The sequence below is a fragment of the Muscardinus avellanarius genome (genome assembly GCF_963383645.1).
Source record: "Muscardinus avellanarius genome assembly, chromosome: 16".
NCBI classification, from domain to species: Eukaryota; Metazoa; Chordata; class Mammalia; order Rodentia; family Gliridae; genus Muscardinus; species Muscardinus avellanarius.
The window spans coordinates 28,802,286-28,818,493 of record NC_137802.1 but is presented as its reverse complement, the minus strand read 5'-3'; the positions used below and the strand labels follow the sequence as shown (position 1 = coordinate 28,818,493).

The following is a 16,208-nucleotide window of genomic DNA, read 5'->3' as shown; positions in this document are numbered from 1 at the left end:
CTCAAAATAAAGCCCTAAAGGCATTAGAGCAAACAGCATCAAGAGATGAGAAGCTAAAGGAGAGGAGGGAGGAGACTGACGGTGTGCAGAGAAAGGGAGGGAGGAGAGGGTTCCACGGGAGCGCGCAGCCTGGCCGCCCGAGAGGATGAGCCGCAGCCGCGGAGCCAGCCCTGCGCTTTGTGGTAGGGTTTTTGTTTGGGTCAGTATTGTTTTGTTGCTTCTGAAATTTTGCTCTTTCTTCATATTTGAGGAGTTGTGGGTATAGTTAAGATGTTTTTTTTTTGTTGTTGCTTTTTTTTTTTTTTTTGGCAGTACTGGGGATGGAGTCCAGGGGCATTCTACCTCCAAGCTATTTTATTCTACCCCAGCCCTATTTTTTATTCTTTATTTTGAAACAGAGTCTCGCTGAGTTGCAAAGGGCCTCACTAAATAGTACCTGAGGGCCAGGCGTGGTGGCGCACACTTGTAATCCCAGCATTCGGGAGGCTGAGACGGGAGTATCTAGGTTCGCGGACAGCCTCAGCTACTTAGTGAGGCCCTCGGCAACTCAGTGAGACCCTGTTTCAAAATAAAGAATAAAAAATAGGGCAGGGGTAGAACAGCTCAGAGGCAGAATGCTCCTGGGTCCCATCCCTAGACCTGCAAAAATAAAAATGAAAGAAAGAAAGAATAAAAAATAGGGCTGGTGGTGTAGCTCGGAGGTAGAATGCCCCTGGGCTCCATCCCAGTACCACACACACAAAAAAAATTTCAAATAATTAATAAATAAATAGTACTTGAGGCTGTCCACAAACCACAATCCTCCTGTCTCAGCCTCCCAAATGTGAGATTACAAGCATGCGCCACCACACCCGGCAGTGTAGTTGATTTTTTATTTGGTTTCAAAAGATTTCACTATTTAAACTGGGCATGATGACACATGCTTGTAATCCTAGCATTTGGGAGGTTGAGATAGGAGGATCGCAGACAGCCTCCGCTACTTAGAGAGGCCCTCTGCAACTCAGTGAGACCCTGTTTCCAAGTAAAGAATAAAAACTAGGGCTGGAGGTGTCTCTCGGAGGTAGAATGCCCCTGGGTTCCATTCCCAGTAGTACCGCAATAAAAAAAATTAAAAAGAAAAAAGATTTCACTATTTCTTGTATAAAGCATTAATTTGGACATCTTGGGAAGAGGAACAAAAGAGTGCGCCTTTAAAGAGTCTAGATTCCAAATATATAAAGCAAAATAGGACATGTTCTCACCACTTCCATTTCTGATGTTGTTGGTGGCAGAAAAATGAGAGGTTCGTGGCAGCCACCCGGTCCCCAGGGCAGGCACAGCCCGGCCGTCCACACACAGAGGCCGGGCGTCCACCTCGCTGTGGACGGGCTGCAAAGGCACAAAGACCAGAAGACAGGAGCCTTCAGCTGACAGGAGCTATGGCTGGGAGGCTCCACCAGGCAGTGCTTTTCCTCAGCGACACCAACTGGAAAGTCAAGACAAAATGTACCCCGGGAATAGTCAGGAGCAGACGAAGTCTCCGAGCTCCCCTTTCTTTGACAGCCTGGCGTCAGCCATGCCTGGAACACCAGTGTCTTTGGCTGGGTGGAGGCCGGGAGTGCCAGGAGCAGTTCCCAGGAAGAGAATCCCAAATGGCGCAAGGGCCTGTGGCGGGTCAGGGCTGTGGGTCAGAGTGTCCATTGTTGCAGCAGACAGAACACCTTTTCCTGTAACTCACAAGCCCCCAGGGTTAGCAGATTCCATGCTGCATAGGCTGTACGCCACGCGAGGCGGGCCGGCATTTCAGGGTGGGCGCTGAGTGGGACGGAGGTTAAGAGCGGCTTTCGGGGGGCAGACCCCCGTGCAGGCCCGGCCTCGCGTGTCCCGGCTGTGAGAAGTGACTTGACCTTTCTAAAGCCTCTGCTTCCTCATCTATAAAGGGAGCATAATGACAGTGCTTCATGATGACAGCCCTGGCAATGATTAAATAACGCACGTAAAATGTTTAATACAGTGCCCACGACAGGGTAAGTTCTTAATAAATGGATGGTGGTTTTCAACCCCAGCCCCAGCCCATTGACAGTTGCTCAGGCCCCAGCCAGCAGACAGTTTGGTAATCACTGGAAATATTTGCCCAAACAACGGAGCGTAGTACTGAGCAATTTGCATAGAACCAGTGTCTGCTCATCTCATTTGAACCTCAGGACATAAAAATGACAACATATTCATTGATATAGTTCCCTGAAACTTCTCTGACCTTGCACATATGCCTCCAAAATCCATCAGTCCTGCTGGGGCTGTAGCTCATTGTAGAGCGCTTGCCTGGCATGCGTGAGGCCCTGGGTTCCATCCCTAGCACTGCAAACAAACAAAAACATACAACAGCCACTAGGCCATCCTAGATGCTTTTATTTCCCTGAGAATTTCACAAGTAATGAGGGGGCAGCAGCTAATACATGCAAGTGTAGGTTTGCGGAGGAAGGTGACAATTTGCTTAGCAAAAGGATTCTTCAGCTCCCAGACGGCACCCCTGAATAGAGTCCCTAGTACCTCTTAATATGTTTTAATTATATTTGACATGTAAACTGTCCCTCGCACAGAGCAAAATACCAGAGACACACATATTCCTCGCCTAAACTCCTCTGGGTCCAATCTGGGGTTGCTGATGGCTGGCCTCATCTTCAGACTTGTGTCTTGTGTTGAAGTTAGCCTTGGCTGTGTGTGCGTGTGTCCGTGTCCGTGTGTGTGTGTGTGTGTGTGTGAGAGATTGAGCCCAGGACATTCTACCACCAAGCCCTTTTTATTTTTTATTTTGAAATAGGATCTTGCTAAATTGACGGGGCTGGCCCTGAGCCTGCAATCCTGTCTCAGCCTCCCAAGTATTGGGATTACACGCACGCACCGTGGCACCCAGCTCTCTACGCTGCTTTCTTTCTTAACCATGGCTTTTGGGTTTTGGGGGGTTGTTTGTTTGTTTGTAGTACTGGGGATAGAGCCCAGGGGCATTCTACCTCCAAGCTACACCCCCAGCCCTATTTTATTTTTTGTTTTGAAACAAGGTCTCACTAGGTTGCTGAGAATCTCACTAAATTGCTGAGACTGTCCTCAAACCTGTGATCCTCCTGTCTCGTCCTCCCCAGTACTGGAATTACAGGTATAACCCAGTGTGTTTTCTGTCGGGTCAAGATCTCACTCTTGGGGTTGGGGGTGTGGCTCAGTGGTAAGAGAGTATGTGGTGTGCATGAGGCCTGGTTTGAGTCCCGGCACCACAAAAAATAGTCAAGTTGGGGGTTAGGGGTTCAGCATCAGAATAGGGGGACAGTCAAGCTCACAGCACTTATTTTATTCTCCTTTTATTTGATTTATATTATTATTGCATTACAGAAAGAAAAGATGGCTACTGTATGATGCTAACTCTTAGGTTTTTATCCAACTTTCTTTTGTGGTATGGTACCTGTTCTCTGTATAGTATAAAAAAATGTATTCCTAAATTGTTGTGTTTAGTTAATACACAAACAAATATATACATAAGCAAGTTTAATTGGGTTGTTCAAATCTATGTTCTTGCCAGGTGTGTTGATACATGCTTGTAATCCCTGCGCTTGGGAGGCTGAGACAGGAGGATCGCACAGGTTCGAAGCCAGCCTCAGCTACTTAGTGAGGCGCTCAGCAACTTAGTGAGACCCTGTTTCCAAATAAAATACAAAATAGGTCTGAGAGTGTAGCCCAGAGGTAGAAAGCCCTTGGGTTCCATCCCCAGTATCAACACACACACACACACACACACACACACACACACACACACAATCTGTGTTTTTTTAGTATTTTCTACTAATCTACTCGCTTTTTTTTTTTTTTTGGTACTGGGGTTCCTGGAAGCCTTTCTACCTCAGGGCTACACTCCCAGACCTATTTTTACATTTTCATTTTGGAAACAGGGTCTCTTAAGCCAGCGCACGGCTGGCTTCGAACCTGCGCGACCCTCCTGTCTCCGCCTCCCAAGCGCGAGGATTACAAGCGTGCGCCACCACGCCCGGCTCTACTCGCTTTTTAGAAACGCACACACACACGTACAAGCACATGCACGCATGTAAGGATGTTCTGAACAACATCTGCAATGCCTATAATCCCAGTAACTCGGGAAGCTGAGACAGGAGGATCACAGTTCAAGGCCAGCCTCAGCAATTTAGTGAGACCTTTTTCAAAATTTAAAAAATAAAATAAAAAGGGCTAGGGGTGAAGCCGGGCATGGTGGCTCACACTTGTAATCCCAGCATTCGGGAGGCTAAGGAGGATCACGGTTCGCAGACAGCCTCAGCTACTTAGTGAGGCCCTTTGCAACTCAGTGAGACCCTGTTCCAAAATAAAGAATAAAAAAATAGGAATGAGGGTGTTGCCCAATGGTAGGATGCTCCTGGATCCAATCCCATGTACCAAAAAATAAAAATAGTATTAATCTAATGAGCTTCCCTCCCTCAGGAATGCCTTTTGCCAGCTTTCTTGTGATTGATATTTGACTAAGATATTTTATTTCATTTCTTTTAAACTTTTCTCTGTCATATGAGTTAGATGTACCTCTTGTAAGTAGCATCTAGTTGGGCTTCAAAATAAAATATAAAATAAGACTGGGGGTATAGCTCAGATGTAAAACACCCCTGAGCTCAATCCCGAGTACGACACCAGAAAGAAAAATCTAGAAATCCCTTTAACAACTTATACATCTAGGCTTCTCATTTAAGCACTTAGCTTACTTGTAACACTGACTCCATACTGGCCTCGGCTCTCTCGTTCCCCTTTGGCTCCGCTCTCCTGCCTTCCACTCGACGGCTCAGATAGACTTGTACCCTTTTCCAAGTGTCTGCTGGTCTGAAGGAAGCCTGAAATCCATTAGTCTCTCTTCCTTTTTTCCTTCTTCTTTTTCCAGGCCTGGGAATTGAACCCAGAGCCTCACACATACTAGGCAGGCACTCTGCCCCCGGTCTGCGCCCCTCCTGCCAAGCAGGACAGGACATCAGAGCCCACTGGGCCCAGCCCAGCGCTCAGGTCATCGCATCCAGGATTTCAGTGCAACATTGTTTTAAACCCTAAAAATTAAGCAGGGCGTGGTGGTGCACACTTGTAATCCCTGCTCTTGGGAGGCTGAGACAGGAGGATTGTGCAGGTTTGAAGCCAGCCTCAGCTACTTAGTGAGGCTCTCAGCAACTTACTGAGACCCTGTTTCCAAATAAAATATAAAAAAGGTCTGTGAGTATAGCCCGGAGGTAGACAGCCTCTGGGTTCCACCCCCAGTACCACCAAAAAAATAAATAATAAATAAATAAATAAACCCTAAAAATTAGTCACTTTTAGCTGGGCATGGTGGCGCACACTTGTAATCCCAGTACTTGAGAGGCTGAGTCAGGAGGATCCTGCAGGTTCGAAGCCAGCCTCAGCTACTTAGACTCTGTTTCCAAATAAAAAATAAAATAGGTCTGGGAGTGTAGCCTGGAGGTAGAAAAGCCCCTGGGTTCCATCCCCAGTAACACACACACACACACACACACACACACACACACACACACGTCACTTTTACTCTCATTTTAATACCGAATGCTCATTTCACTGTAAGATGTGTAGATTTTACCTGTAAATTCACCTGTTTATCTGCACCCCACTGGACCTCACGCCCCACTCTTTCCTTCCACATTCCGCATCTTTCCTAGCCAGGTGTCCCATGAAAGTCTTTTTGTGTGGTACTGAGGATGGAACGCGGGGGCATTCTACCTCTGAACTACATCCCCAGCCCTATTTTATCCTTTATTTTGAAACAGGGTCTCGCTGAATTGCGGAGGACCTCACGAGGTTGCTGAGGCTGGACTCGAACCTGCGATCCTCCTGCCTCAGCCTCCCAGGTATTGGCCTGGCTTTCCTTTGAGGTTCTCTCCATGACAGTGGAGAGTGGCAGAGCCCGTGCTGTCTGAGAACATCTCTGTTCTGTCCTCGCTCTCAGATCACGGCCCGGGCACAGAATCCTAGGTTGATGCTTAGTCTCCTGGACCCCCCTGCAGAGGGCATTTCTGCTCTCTGCACACTCGGTGGGGCCAGCTGTTCCTTTGCAGGCAGCGAGCCCTTTCTCCCGGGCGCTCTTGAGGTCTTCTCTTCGCCTTTGGTGATCGCCAGCGGGTTTGCCTTTCAAAGGTCAGTTGAAGAGGAGAGCCAGGGATTTCTGGGGTTTACTGAAAAATCATTTGCTTTGCCTCCAGGAGGTTCCTTGGCAGACCAGGAGGCATGCTTGTGTCCTCTTCAGAGGGCTGCATGCGGGGCCTCGGTCCTGCTCCCTGGCAGGCGGCCCTTCCTTTCAGACCGGCCTTCCTCCTGCCCTGGAGCGTCTCCCTCCTTTCCTTTAACATGCATTGTGATTTGAAGTTCCCTGTGCACTGTGCCCGGCACTGCACGGTGCTTTAGGAGCCAGGCTTGCAGGTCCTGTTCCTCGCCGGCACTAGCAAGGAGAGTTCACGCTAGGAGCTGTGGGGCAGAAGCCCTGGTGCGCACTGCTCAGCCCGGGCTGGGCACCCCCAAAGGCGCCTGAAGACGTGGTGGCAGGGAGCCGGCAGCAGAGCTCTCTGCGGAGAGTGTGGAGGATGTGCTGGAAGCAGGGTGTGGGGCAGCAGAAAGCCAGAGAAACCAGTTTGGGTCATGGCAGTAACCAGGAACAGGGCGCGGTTCTGGACTGTGGCCGCAAAGAGAGGACGAGCTGGGCTCTGTCCGTGTGGGCAGTGGAGAAAGAGGAGGGAGCTGGGCTGGGCCCTGGCTTCCGTGACTGGAACGATGATGCCCTGGGTACCACAGGCTTGGCAAGAGGCGGGAAGCATCGTGGGGGACGGAGGCAAGAGAGCACATTCGCCGTTCGACCCAGGTCGACTCAACCGACTATGGTGCACTCAGGGGACTGGTCTAGGAGGTGGCTCAGAGTAGATGCTTGGGTGCTGGCGCAGTGGTGCACACTTACAATCCCAGTACTTGGGAGGCTGAGACAGGAAGATCACAGGTTCGAGGCCAGCCTCAGCAACTTAGCGAGGCCCTTCACAACTTACTGAGACCCAGTTTCAAAATGAAATAAGGCTGGGGGGGTATAGCTCAGAGGTAGAATGCCCCTGGGCTTCATCCCCAGTAGAAAACAAAAAGCTTGGAGACAAGGATTTTGTCACTGAACGCAAGTGCATAGGTGGCACCACAGAGGGTCACATAAAATAAAAAGAACTGGCCTGGCGTGGTGGCGCATGCTTGTAATCCCCGCGCTTGGGAGGCGGAGACAGGAGGATCGCGCAGGTTCAAAGCCAGCCGCGCTGGCTTAAGAGACCCTGTTTCCAAATAAAAATATAAAATAGGTCTGGGAGTGTAGCCCGGAGGTAGAAGGGTTTCCAGGAGCCCCAGTACCACAAAAAAATAAAATAAAATAAAAATAAAAATAACTGAACATACAGCAGTATTTAAGGAATGAGAAAACAAAGGAAAATCAACAACAAAAGAGTCATGCCATCCTTGGGGTTTCAGTCTGACTGTCACCTCCTCTGGGGGCCACCCCAGCTCAGGGCAGCCCGTGTGTCCCGCGCTCATCACAGGATGCTCACGTTGGAGGAAGCGCCGTCCTGAGCTCGCGCTGTATCTACTCCCTTTGCGCCTTCCCAGGCGGTGCCCAGCCTGGCTTGGGCACTGGGCTGGCAGCTGGCAGGAGGATGTCAGCAGGTAGGGGAAAGACGGGCACCTGTCTCCATGAGGAAGGCTCGGAGGGCCCTGGAGTAGCGTTAGGGACATGAGTGGGTGCAGATCAGCTGCCTGGGCCTGTGTACCAGGCGGGGCCAGGCTGTGGTGGGGAACTCCAGGCCCAGGTGCAGGGCCAGGGTGCCTACTGCAGACAGCACCTGGATACCACCCAATTGTTTCATGACCAGACATTTTACTTCCTAAGTAAAGATGGTTTTGCCCCATCCCTCACCAGCTGCAGGGCAGAAAGGACACCACAGGTCCGAGAGCGCAGCACCACCCCTCCAGGGCCCCCACAGGCGCCGGACTCCTAGCCTCGCTTTAGAAGCGCCTGAGAAAAGCAGAAGTAGCATCTCCTAGGGCAGGATTTTGAAAGAGACGCGCTCTGTGGTTTGACATCAATCAACAGAGGGGCCTACTTCTAAAGGAAGTGAAACTTGCAGCAGAGAGCCGTAGACAGAGCTCTGGGCCCAGTCGGCAGCCCTCCGCCCCGGTGTGAGCTGCAGAAGACATTTTCAAAGCCGGGCGGGTTGGCACACGCTTGTAATCCCAGCATTTAAGAGGCTGAGACAGGAGGATCGCAGGTTCACAGACAGCCTCAGCTATTTAGTGAGGCCCTTCGCAACTTAGTGAGACTCTGTTTCAAAATAAAGAATAAAGCCGGGCGTGGTGGCGCAAGCTTGTAATCCCCGTGCTTGGGAGGCGGAGACAGGAGGATTGCGCAGGTTTGAAGCCAGCCGTGCTGGCTTAAGAGACCCTGTTTCCAAATAAAAAGTAAAAAATAGGTATAAATAGTATAAAATAGGAGTGTAGCCCGGAGGTAGAAGGGCTTCCAGGAACCCCAGTACCACCAAAAAAATTAGGAATAAAAACTTGGGCTGGGAGTGTAGCTTGGAGGTAGAATGCCCCTGGATTCAATCCTCAGCACCACAAAAAAAAAAAAAAAAAAAGATATTTTCGTCACTGTGCTTATGGACTCCGGCCTGATTGACGCAATGCCAGGTTCCTCTGCCACATCCTGTGTCCAAAAGCAGAACGTGGTGTGAACCTCAAGATGTTCCGAGGCGCTCCCGTCTCACCCAGAGAGGACTCACTGAGCGCCGCACCTCACCGTACCCCACTTCACCGCACTTCCCCCACTACGTCCCCGGCTGGGCTGGAAGGCGCTGGACCGCGCTGGGAAGAGCACGACCAGTCATGTCACGCCCCGCCACGAGCCCAGGGCAGCTGGTGCACGAGCCCACGGCCTGGCACAGCCAGGCTGCCACGACCACCCAGGCCGCATTCTCTGTTGCCTTCTGTCTGTCCACACTGACCAGCTGACCAGGGGCCTGGACAGAAGACAACATCTTCAGGGCAGATTCAGCCCAAGAGACCTGGCTCTCCCTTTGTGCAGGGCCTGCGGGTGCACAGCTCAGGCATCGACCACCTTGGGTCGTCCCGGGCGCCATTCTTCATTTACCCAGGGCCTGCTCTGATGTGCACGGGACAGGAATCTACATGAGAAATGAAGGAAGTCACTTGATAAAGGCCATTTGCCTACAGTGATGGCTGAGAACAGATGACAAGAGATGAAAGTCCCTGAATTCCACAGTTTGCAGAGCCACTAAAGCCTGTAACAGAAGAAGGGGAGGAAAAGCCCTCCCCCGTGCAGCCAGACCCAGCTGTCATTTGGCTTGGCACCCCATCAGAGGGAGGCACCCTGCTCCCAGCTCTAGAATCTGTTTTCTTTTAAAAATCAGGAAAGGCCTCTGGCTCTGGGGAGCGCCGGCGTGTGGTGGGCCCGGGCGGCAGCGCGGGCACTGAGTCCCCGGGGGGCCCACGCGGCTCCGTCTCCCCAACAGCCACGGCGGCCGCACACTGGGCATAAAGCCATTTGAGTTGCACTTGAAATAGGGAGAGAAAACATGACTTGAGGGTTTCCTGTGAAATAATCTGCTTTTAAAACTATTGTGATAAAATCCACAAAAAAAATTGAATGTCCTATTTAGCACATTCACAGCGTTGTGCAGCCATCGCCTGTCTAGTGCCAGGATATTCTCATCCCTCCCAAAATGAAATGACTGTAACCTCTGAGCAGTCCCGGCACACACCACTGTCCACAGTCCTTTGCAGCCACTGTTTTGCTTATTGTCTGTAGACTGGCCTGTTCAGGATATTTCATGTAAACGGAATCATACAACGTGTGGCCTTTCGTACCTGGCTTCTCTCACTAAACAAAATGCTTTCAGGGTCCCTCAGGTTGTAGCACGCGTCCATACATTATTTCTTTTTGTTGCTGAGTAATATTCCATGGGCCTGGCATGGCGGCCCATGCCTGCAATCCCAAACTTGGGAGGCTGAGACAGGAAGAGAGTGCGGGTTGAGGACAGCTTCAGCAAAAAGTGAGGCTCTCATCCACCTAGCGAGCCCCTGTTCAAAATAGAAATAAAATAGATTCGAGGGTGTAGTTTGAGGTAGAAGGCCCCTGTGTTCAACCCCCAGCACCACAAAAAAAATCATATACACATATGATTTTTACTGAATGGGGCCATGCCGGTGACATCATGACGCCCCATGCTTTGATCTGTTCATCCACTGACGGACGTTTTGGTTGCTTCTCCTTTTCAGTAGTTCTGAGTGTTCACAAGCCTCTGTTGGAACACCGGTTGCCATGTCTTTGGGGTCCTATCCAGGAGTGGCATGCCGGGTCGCGTGGTAGTTCCCGAGGAAGCACCAGCAAATCCACGCTTCCCTCCTCTGTGTCCCTTCGATGGCAGCACACAGATGAGGACAGCTGTGTCTCTTAGCTGAACTCTTCAGGAGGAAGAAGGTTCTTTTCTTCTTCCTGTCCTCGCCATTCTTGTTATGAAGTCAACTCCCTCTTCTGCCCAGACCCCACAGGACCCCCACACAGACAGGCGGACCCCAGGCCAGGGCCACGCAGAGTCGTGCCAGGGAAACGGTGGGAACCTAGGGGAGATAACTTGTCACTTCTAGTGACAATATGGAAATGCTTGGTTTTTATTTTTTTTAATTGTTGTTGTTCTTGGAATTGAACCTGGGGTGTTCCACCTTGAGCTATACCCTCAGCCCTATGGAGGTTGGTTTGTGGGTTTGTTTGTTGCCGTACTACAGACTGGACCCAGAGGTATTCTACCTCTAAGCTACACCTCCAGCTCGATTTTATTTTCTTATTTGGAAACAGGGTCTCACTAGGTTGCTGAGAGCCTCACTAAGTTGCCAAGGCTGGCTTTGAACCTGCAATCTTCCTGCCTCAACCTCCTAAGTATTGAGATTACAAGTGTGAATCATCATGCCAGGTTGTATATTTTGTTTTGAAACAGGGTCTCACAGAAGTTGCTAAGGCTAGTCTCAAACCTGCAGTCCTCCTGCCTCAGCCACCCAAGTACCGGGATTGCAGGGCACATGGCCTGGAGTATTTGTTTTCTAAGGAGCAGGCGTCCCTCCAGGGCCCTCCCATCTCACAGCCATCTGGCCACTCTGCCTCTGGTGCGAGCTTCATGGACTAGGTGCATTTCAGTCCTAGAAGAACCTTGGCCAGTTGTGCCCATTGCTGTCCTTGTTTATAAGGCTGCAGTGACTATCTGAACAAGCAGATGAAGTTCTGTTGCTGGGAGGAGGCAGTTGGAAGAGCCTATGAACTAGGCCCGACCACCACGTGGACCAGCGAGCCCAGAGCTAGTGCTCTATCCGCCCTTGGGAGCAGCCCCAGTGCTCAGGGCACCAGGATTCCATCCTCTAAGTCCCACCCCACCCTTCAGGAACTGGCGTTCTAAAAGCGGAAGGCACCCAGGCGTGGTGGCGCTAATAAATCCCAGTACTTGGGAGGCTGAGGCAGGAGGATGGCAGGTTCGCAGCCAGTCTCAGCTACTTAGGCCCTCCGCAACTTAGTGAGACCCTGTTTCAAAATGAAGGATTAAAAAATAGGGCTGGAGCCGGGTGTGGTGCACACGCTTGTAATCCCCGCACTTGGGAGGCAGAGACAGGAGGATCGCGCAGGTTCGAAGCCAACTGTGCTGAGTTAAGAGACCCTGTTTCAAAATATAAAATAGGTCTGGGAGTATAGCCCGGAGGTAGAAGGGCTTCCAGGAACCCCAGTACCACCAATAATAATAATTATAATAATAATAATAATAATAATAATAATAATAATAAGGCTGGGAGCCGGGCATGGTGGCGCACGCTTGTAATCTCAGCATTCAGGAGGCTAAGATAGGAGGATCATGGTTCAAGGGCAGCCTCAGCTACTTAGTGAGGCTCTTGCAACTCAGTGAGACCCTGTTTCAAAATAAAGAATAAAGCCGGACGTGGTGGCGCACGCTTGTAATCCCAGCATTTGGGAGGCTGAGACCGGAGGATCGCGGTTCGCGGACAGCCTCAGCTACTTAGTGAGGCCCTCTGCAGCTCAGTGAGACCCTGTTTCAAAATAAAAAATTGGGCAGGGGGAGTATCTTGGAGGTCAAATGCCTCTGGGTTCCATCCCCAAACCTGCAAAAAAAAAAAAAAAAAAAGAATAAAAACTTGGGCTGGGGGTGTGGCTCAGAGGTGGATGCCCCTAGTTTCCATCCCCGGTACCACACACAAAACAAGAAATGTGGGGTAAAAAGGCATTGTTACTGCTGCTTTTCTTTCCTAATGTGTCGCTGATTGATTCTGTTCAGTTGAGGGACGTCAGGAGGTAGGAGCTCAGTGTCTGCCAAAGACCAGAGCCTGGGCCAGGAGCGGGGCAGGCTTAGAGCAAGACTGAGGGAGGAGATGGAGGCAGGGCCCTTGGGTGTACCTACACCTGGGCCCTCTCTCTGCCGCCTCTCACGCTCCTGCCAAGCCGGTCTCCTCACCTGGCGAGGGGAGGGTAGGCACAGCTGCTCAGCAAGCCCTGTGGGCTGGGCCGCTGGCGAGGAGTGCCCTGGGCCAGTCTGCCCCACCGCCAGGAGGGACAGGAAGTGGGGAGAGGGAAGAGAGCCCGCAGCTGTCTGCATGCCCAGCGCAGAATAATCCAGCCCGCTCCTGCTTCCTCCGCGCTGATCATGGAGCCCCTCCATCAGCGAGGGGTGGCCTCAGGAGGGAAGGGGCCAGCCTCAGCCCGCAGTGCTCGGCATTGTCCCCGCACTCCAGAGCAAGGTTCTGCTCTTCCCTCTGCTAGAAGAGAGCCATCCCCGCCCCTCCTCTCCCCTCCCCTCCTCTCCCCTCCCCTCCTCTCCCCTCCCACCATCGGCTTCTTGCTTCCTCCCAGCCACTGCTGCAAAAAAAAAAAAGGGTAGGAAGGACAGCTCCCAGCCCTGAGAAGCACCCTGGAGCAGCCTGTCACCCTGGGGTGCTGCCCACTCCTCTCCATGTCCCCTCCAGCCTGTACCCCATATCGGGACTGTAGCACAGACTTGGGGGCTACAAAGCCCAGAAAAAGGACTGTCTGCTAACAGGCTGAGAAAGGAGCTCCGCTCAGGAGGACCCTGCTGAGAGGACACCCAAGTCCAGGGGGCAGGGGATGTGGCCTGCAAAGAGTCCATTCCTTGAGACCTAGAGCCACCCGGTGCTGGGTGCACATTACTACCCCAGGCTCCCCGGGGGAAGGGGGAGGCAGGACATCGGCCCCCAGCTGTGAAGGATGAGCAGGTGCCCACAGGAGGGGTGGGGGGTGGCTGCCAGGGTCAGGAGCGAGACTGGGCCAGGGAAGCTAGCCCCCACAGTCCCGCAGGGAAGGACCCAGGAACCATTCCAGTTGGACAAGGGACCACCTGAGCTCAGGACCTGCTCTGGTCCTGGCAGCATCCCCTACCATGGTTAGCCCCACAGAACTGGAGCTCTGCTTGATCCAGGCCGGCGCGAAGGCCACAGGAGGCCCGCACAGAGCCCGCCACCGCCGAGGGCCGCATCTACCTGCAGAGCAGCCCTGGCTCCCGCAGGACTGGAGGAGAGTCTGAGTCACTGCCTCTGATGGGCTCTGCTATTTTTATGCCCATGTCTGGTTAAAAATAGCCGTCTAAGCCAAGGTTTCAGCTGCAGCTGACAAGGTATTAAGCGTTAGGTAGCTAATGCCCACAGTTGTAACCACAGGTCTCTTCCTGTGTCCATTTTCTGCCACTGCATCATGGCTACCGTGATAGCAGACAGGACATGCGATGAGGAGAGCCCCAGAGAACTCCCTAAATTACTTCCCATACTTTGGGCTCTGCTGTGGGGTGTGCCCATGGGGCGTCCTCAGCTGTGTGCTATGGGCTGGAGCGCCAGGGAAGCCTCCGGGCCTTCTGCACACTGCGCCCGGCACTCAGCCGCAGCACGTGCAGCCTGAAGAGCCTCCTCAGCCTCCGAGCAGTTTTCGCCCAGGCCAGCCAGTGCTTAGAAAGCACCTCGCACTCACATCGGCCCAGTGGCAGAAGCTCGGCCTGTGCGGCCCTCCACCCTGTCTGCCCACGGCCGTGTGGACAGCAGCGTCAATGCTAGGAGCCACCTAGTCGAGTGAGGCCAGCAGTGTTCAAAGGGAGGCCCAGCCCGTTCACAATCCACAGGCTGCCCACGGGCCCGGATCCCTGGGCAGAGCCAGCCCACCCTGACCCGAGCCCAGCCCTCTCCCTTCACTCCTCCTCTCTCCTAGCACAGCACACACAAGCTGAGGTGCAGCGTGAGGCTCCTGGCGTGCGTGTTCAAACATCAGGTGCCAGCCTATTTCGACAAGTTTCTCAGCTTTTAAAATAAGCAGCAGCTTCTTAAATATATTCAGCGCAGCATGAGGAGCTGGAGGAAAGGGTTCCTATTTCTACGGCAGGAAGAGCACATCACGCTGCGCCCACTCGGCACCTCTCTCCTCTGCCCTGGACCCTGTGAGGGGCACAGAAGCCCTGTCGGGGCCTCCCTGAGGCCAGCAGGAGGCGCGTGGCTCCCAGGAGGCAGGAGGGAGCGTGAGTCCTGCCGCACAGGTCCCTGGTGGGTCGGCCCCCCTCCACAGCTGCCAGGGTGCTGGGGCCATCAGCAAGGCCGCCAGGATGAGAGTGGCCTTCACAGAGCTGCGGTCAACACAGGCCCACCGCAAATAGGGTCCGTGTCCAGGACGCAGGGCAGACATTCCTCGCACGGGGATGCGGCACAGTGCCCCTGTCTGAGCACCTCAAAGGCCTCCCTGTCACAGAGAGAGCCCAGGAGCAGTCACGAGCAGAGCCCCGCCCCCGAGTGACTCAGTCCTCAGCCTGTGCCAGAGACCTGGTGGCTTGTGTCTCAGCCACGGCTGCCCGCCCGGGTCCAGCTGCACACTGGGTTCTCTGGAGCCGAGCAGCAGGCCCTCTGTGTTGCCATTGGTGGCCATGCAGCCTGGCACCGGAGCTCCACTCTCTCCTAGCCTCACCCTCCCTTTGGGCACACTCAAGCCCTCTCTGGGCACCTGGAAAGACAGCAAGTAGAGTCCTGAACCCACCAGCCCCACAGGAGCCTGGCAAATGGCGGGGCTCCGAGACTCCCCAGGAAATCGCCCCATTCTACATCTGTCCGCTGACTGCCTGCCTGGTCTCTGTCCTTTTGGTTCTTGCAGTGAGAAGCGCCACCTTCAAGTGAATGTCACCAATCCGGTGCAGTGCAGCCTGCATGGGAAGAAGTGCACGGTCTCCGTGGAGACGCGGCTCAACCAGCCGGAGCCTGACTTCACCAAGAACCGCTCAGGCTTCATCCTCAGCGTGCCCGGGAACTGACCAGCACCGCGCAGCCTGGCCCGGGAGCAGGCGGCTGGGCCTGGAGCGAGGCTGGCCGCCCCCACGGGCACGCAGCCCGCTCGGCTTCCTAGGTCCCAGCCTAATGCTGTGTCGCCGCTAATGCCGCTAGAAATCAGCTTGCAAGGGTCCCTGCCTGGGGTGGGGCGGGGCCCTCCCCTTGAGGTTTCCTTCATGGCTTTGTGCCTTTGGTCTCCATCTTCAGCTGTCCTATTTTAACACAATTCCTGTTCAGTAAACCAAAGACCCTGGTGCCCCCTGGGCTGCCATCCACACTGGCCCTCACCTCAGAGGCAACCGGACAGTCCCTGTAGTGAGTGAAGACATCCTTGAATGGCCAGTTCAAGTCAGCGGGCCTTGAGCCAGTGACCAGCTGCCCACCCAGCATGGGAATGGGTGGGGGCTCCAGGACAGTTCCTTCCTCTGGAGGGCTCTGTGGTGGCTGTGAGGAGGGGACCTCACCCGGGTCTCTCTGTGAGCCCCACCTGCTGCCTCTCCTTCCCCAAGGTTATTGTAACCTGCAGGACCTGGGTCAGAGCTCCTCCACAGATTCCCAGCCTCAGCAGCCAGCCAACCACCAGGTGAGCAGGTTCACCTGCAGAGCGTGGCCCTGAGCCACACCCCGCCAGGAGTCCTCCTCCCGAGCCTGTCCCTGGGACACTCCCCTTGCCACCAGGCCGCCCAGCCTGACCACCTCTCCAGAGAAAGTGTGATGCTGTGAAGAACATCTTACTTAACCCACAGCCCAAGCCCATCTTTTTGCAATCTACAGAGTTTCTAATCAGATGT

General features: G+C 53.3%; 1 protein-coding gene across 1 annotated transcript in view; it reads left to right on the top strand.

Annotated features, from left to right (window-relative positions):
* MYO1D (myosin ID) overlaps window positions 1-15,401 on the top strand; it is a gene marked incomplete at both ends in the record, with an annotated part of 391,969 nt that extends 376,568 nt beyond the window's left edge. Inside the window, one exon of the mRNA XM_080713600.1 lies at window positions 15,245-15,401. Within this exon, the coding sequence (XP_080569726.1) occupies window positions 15,245-15,401 (157 nt within the window). The remainder of the gene's footprint in view (window positions 1-15,244) is intronic.
* Window positions 15,402-16,208: the final 807 nt, after the last annotated feature.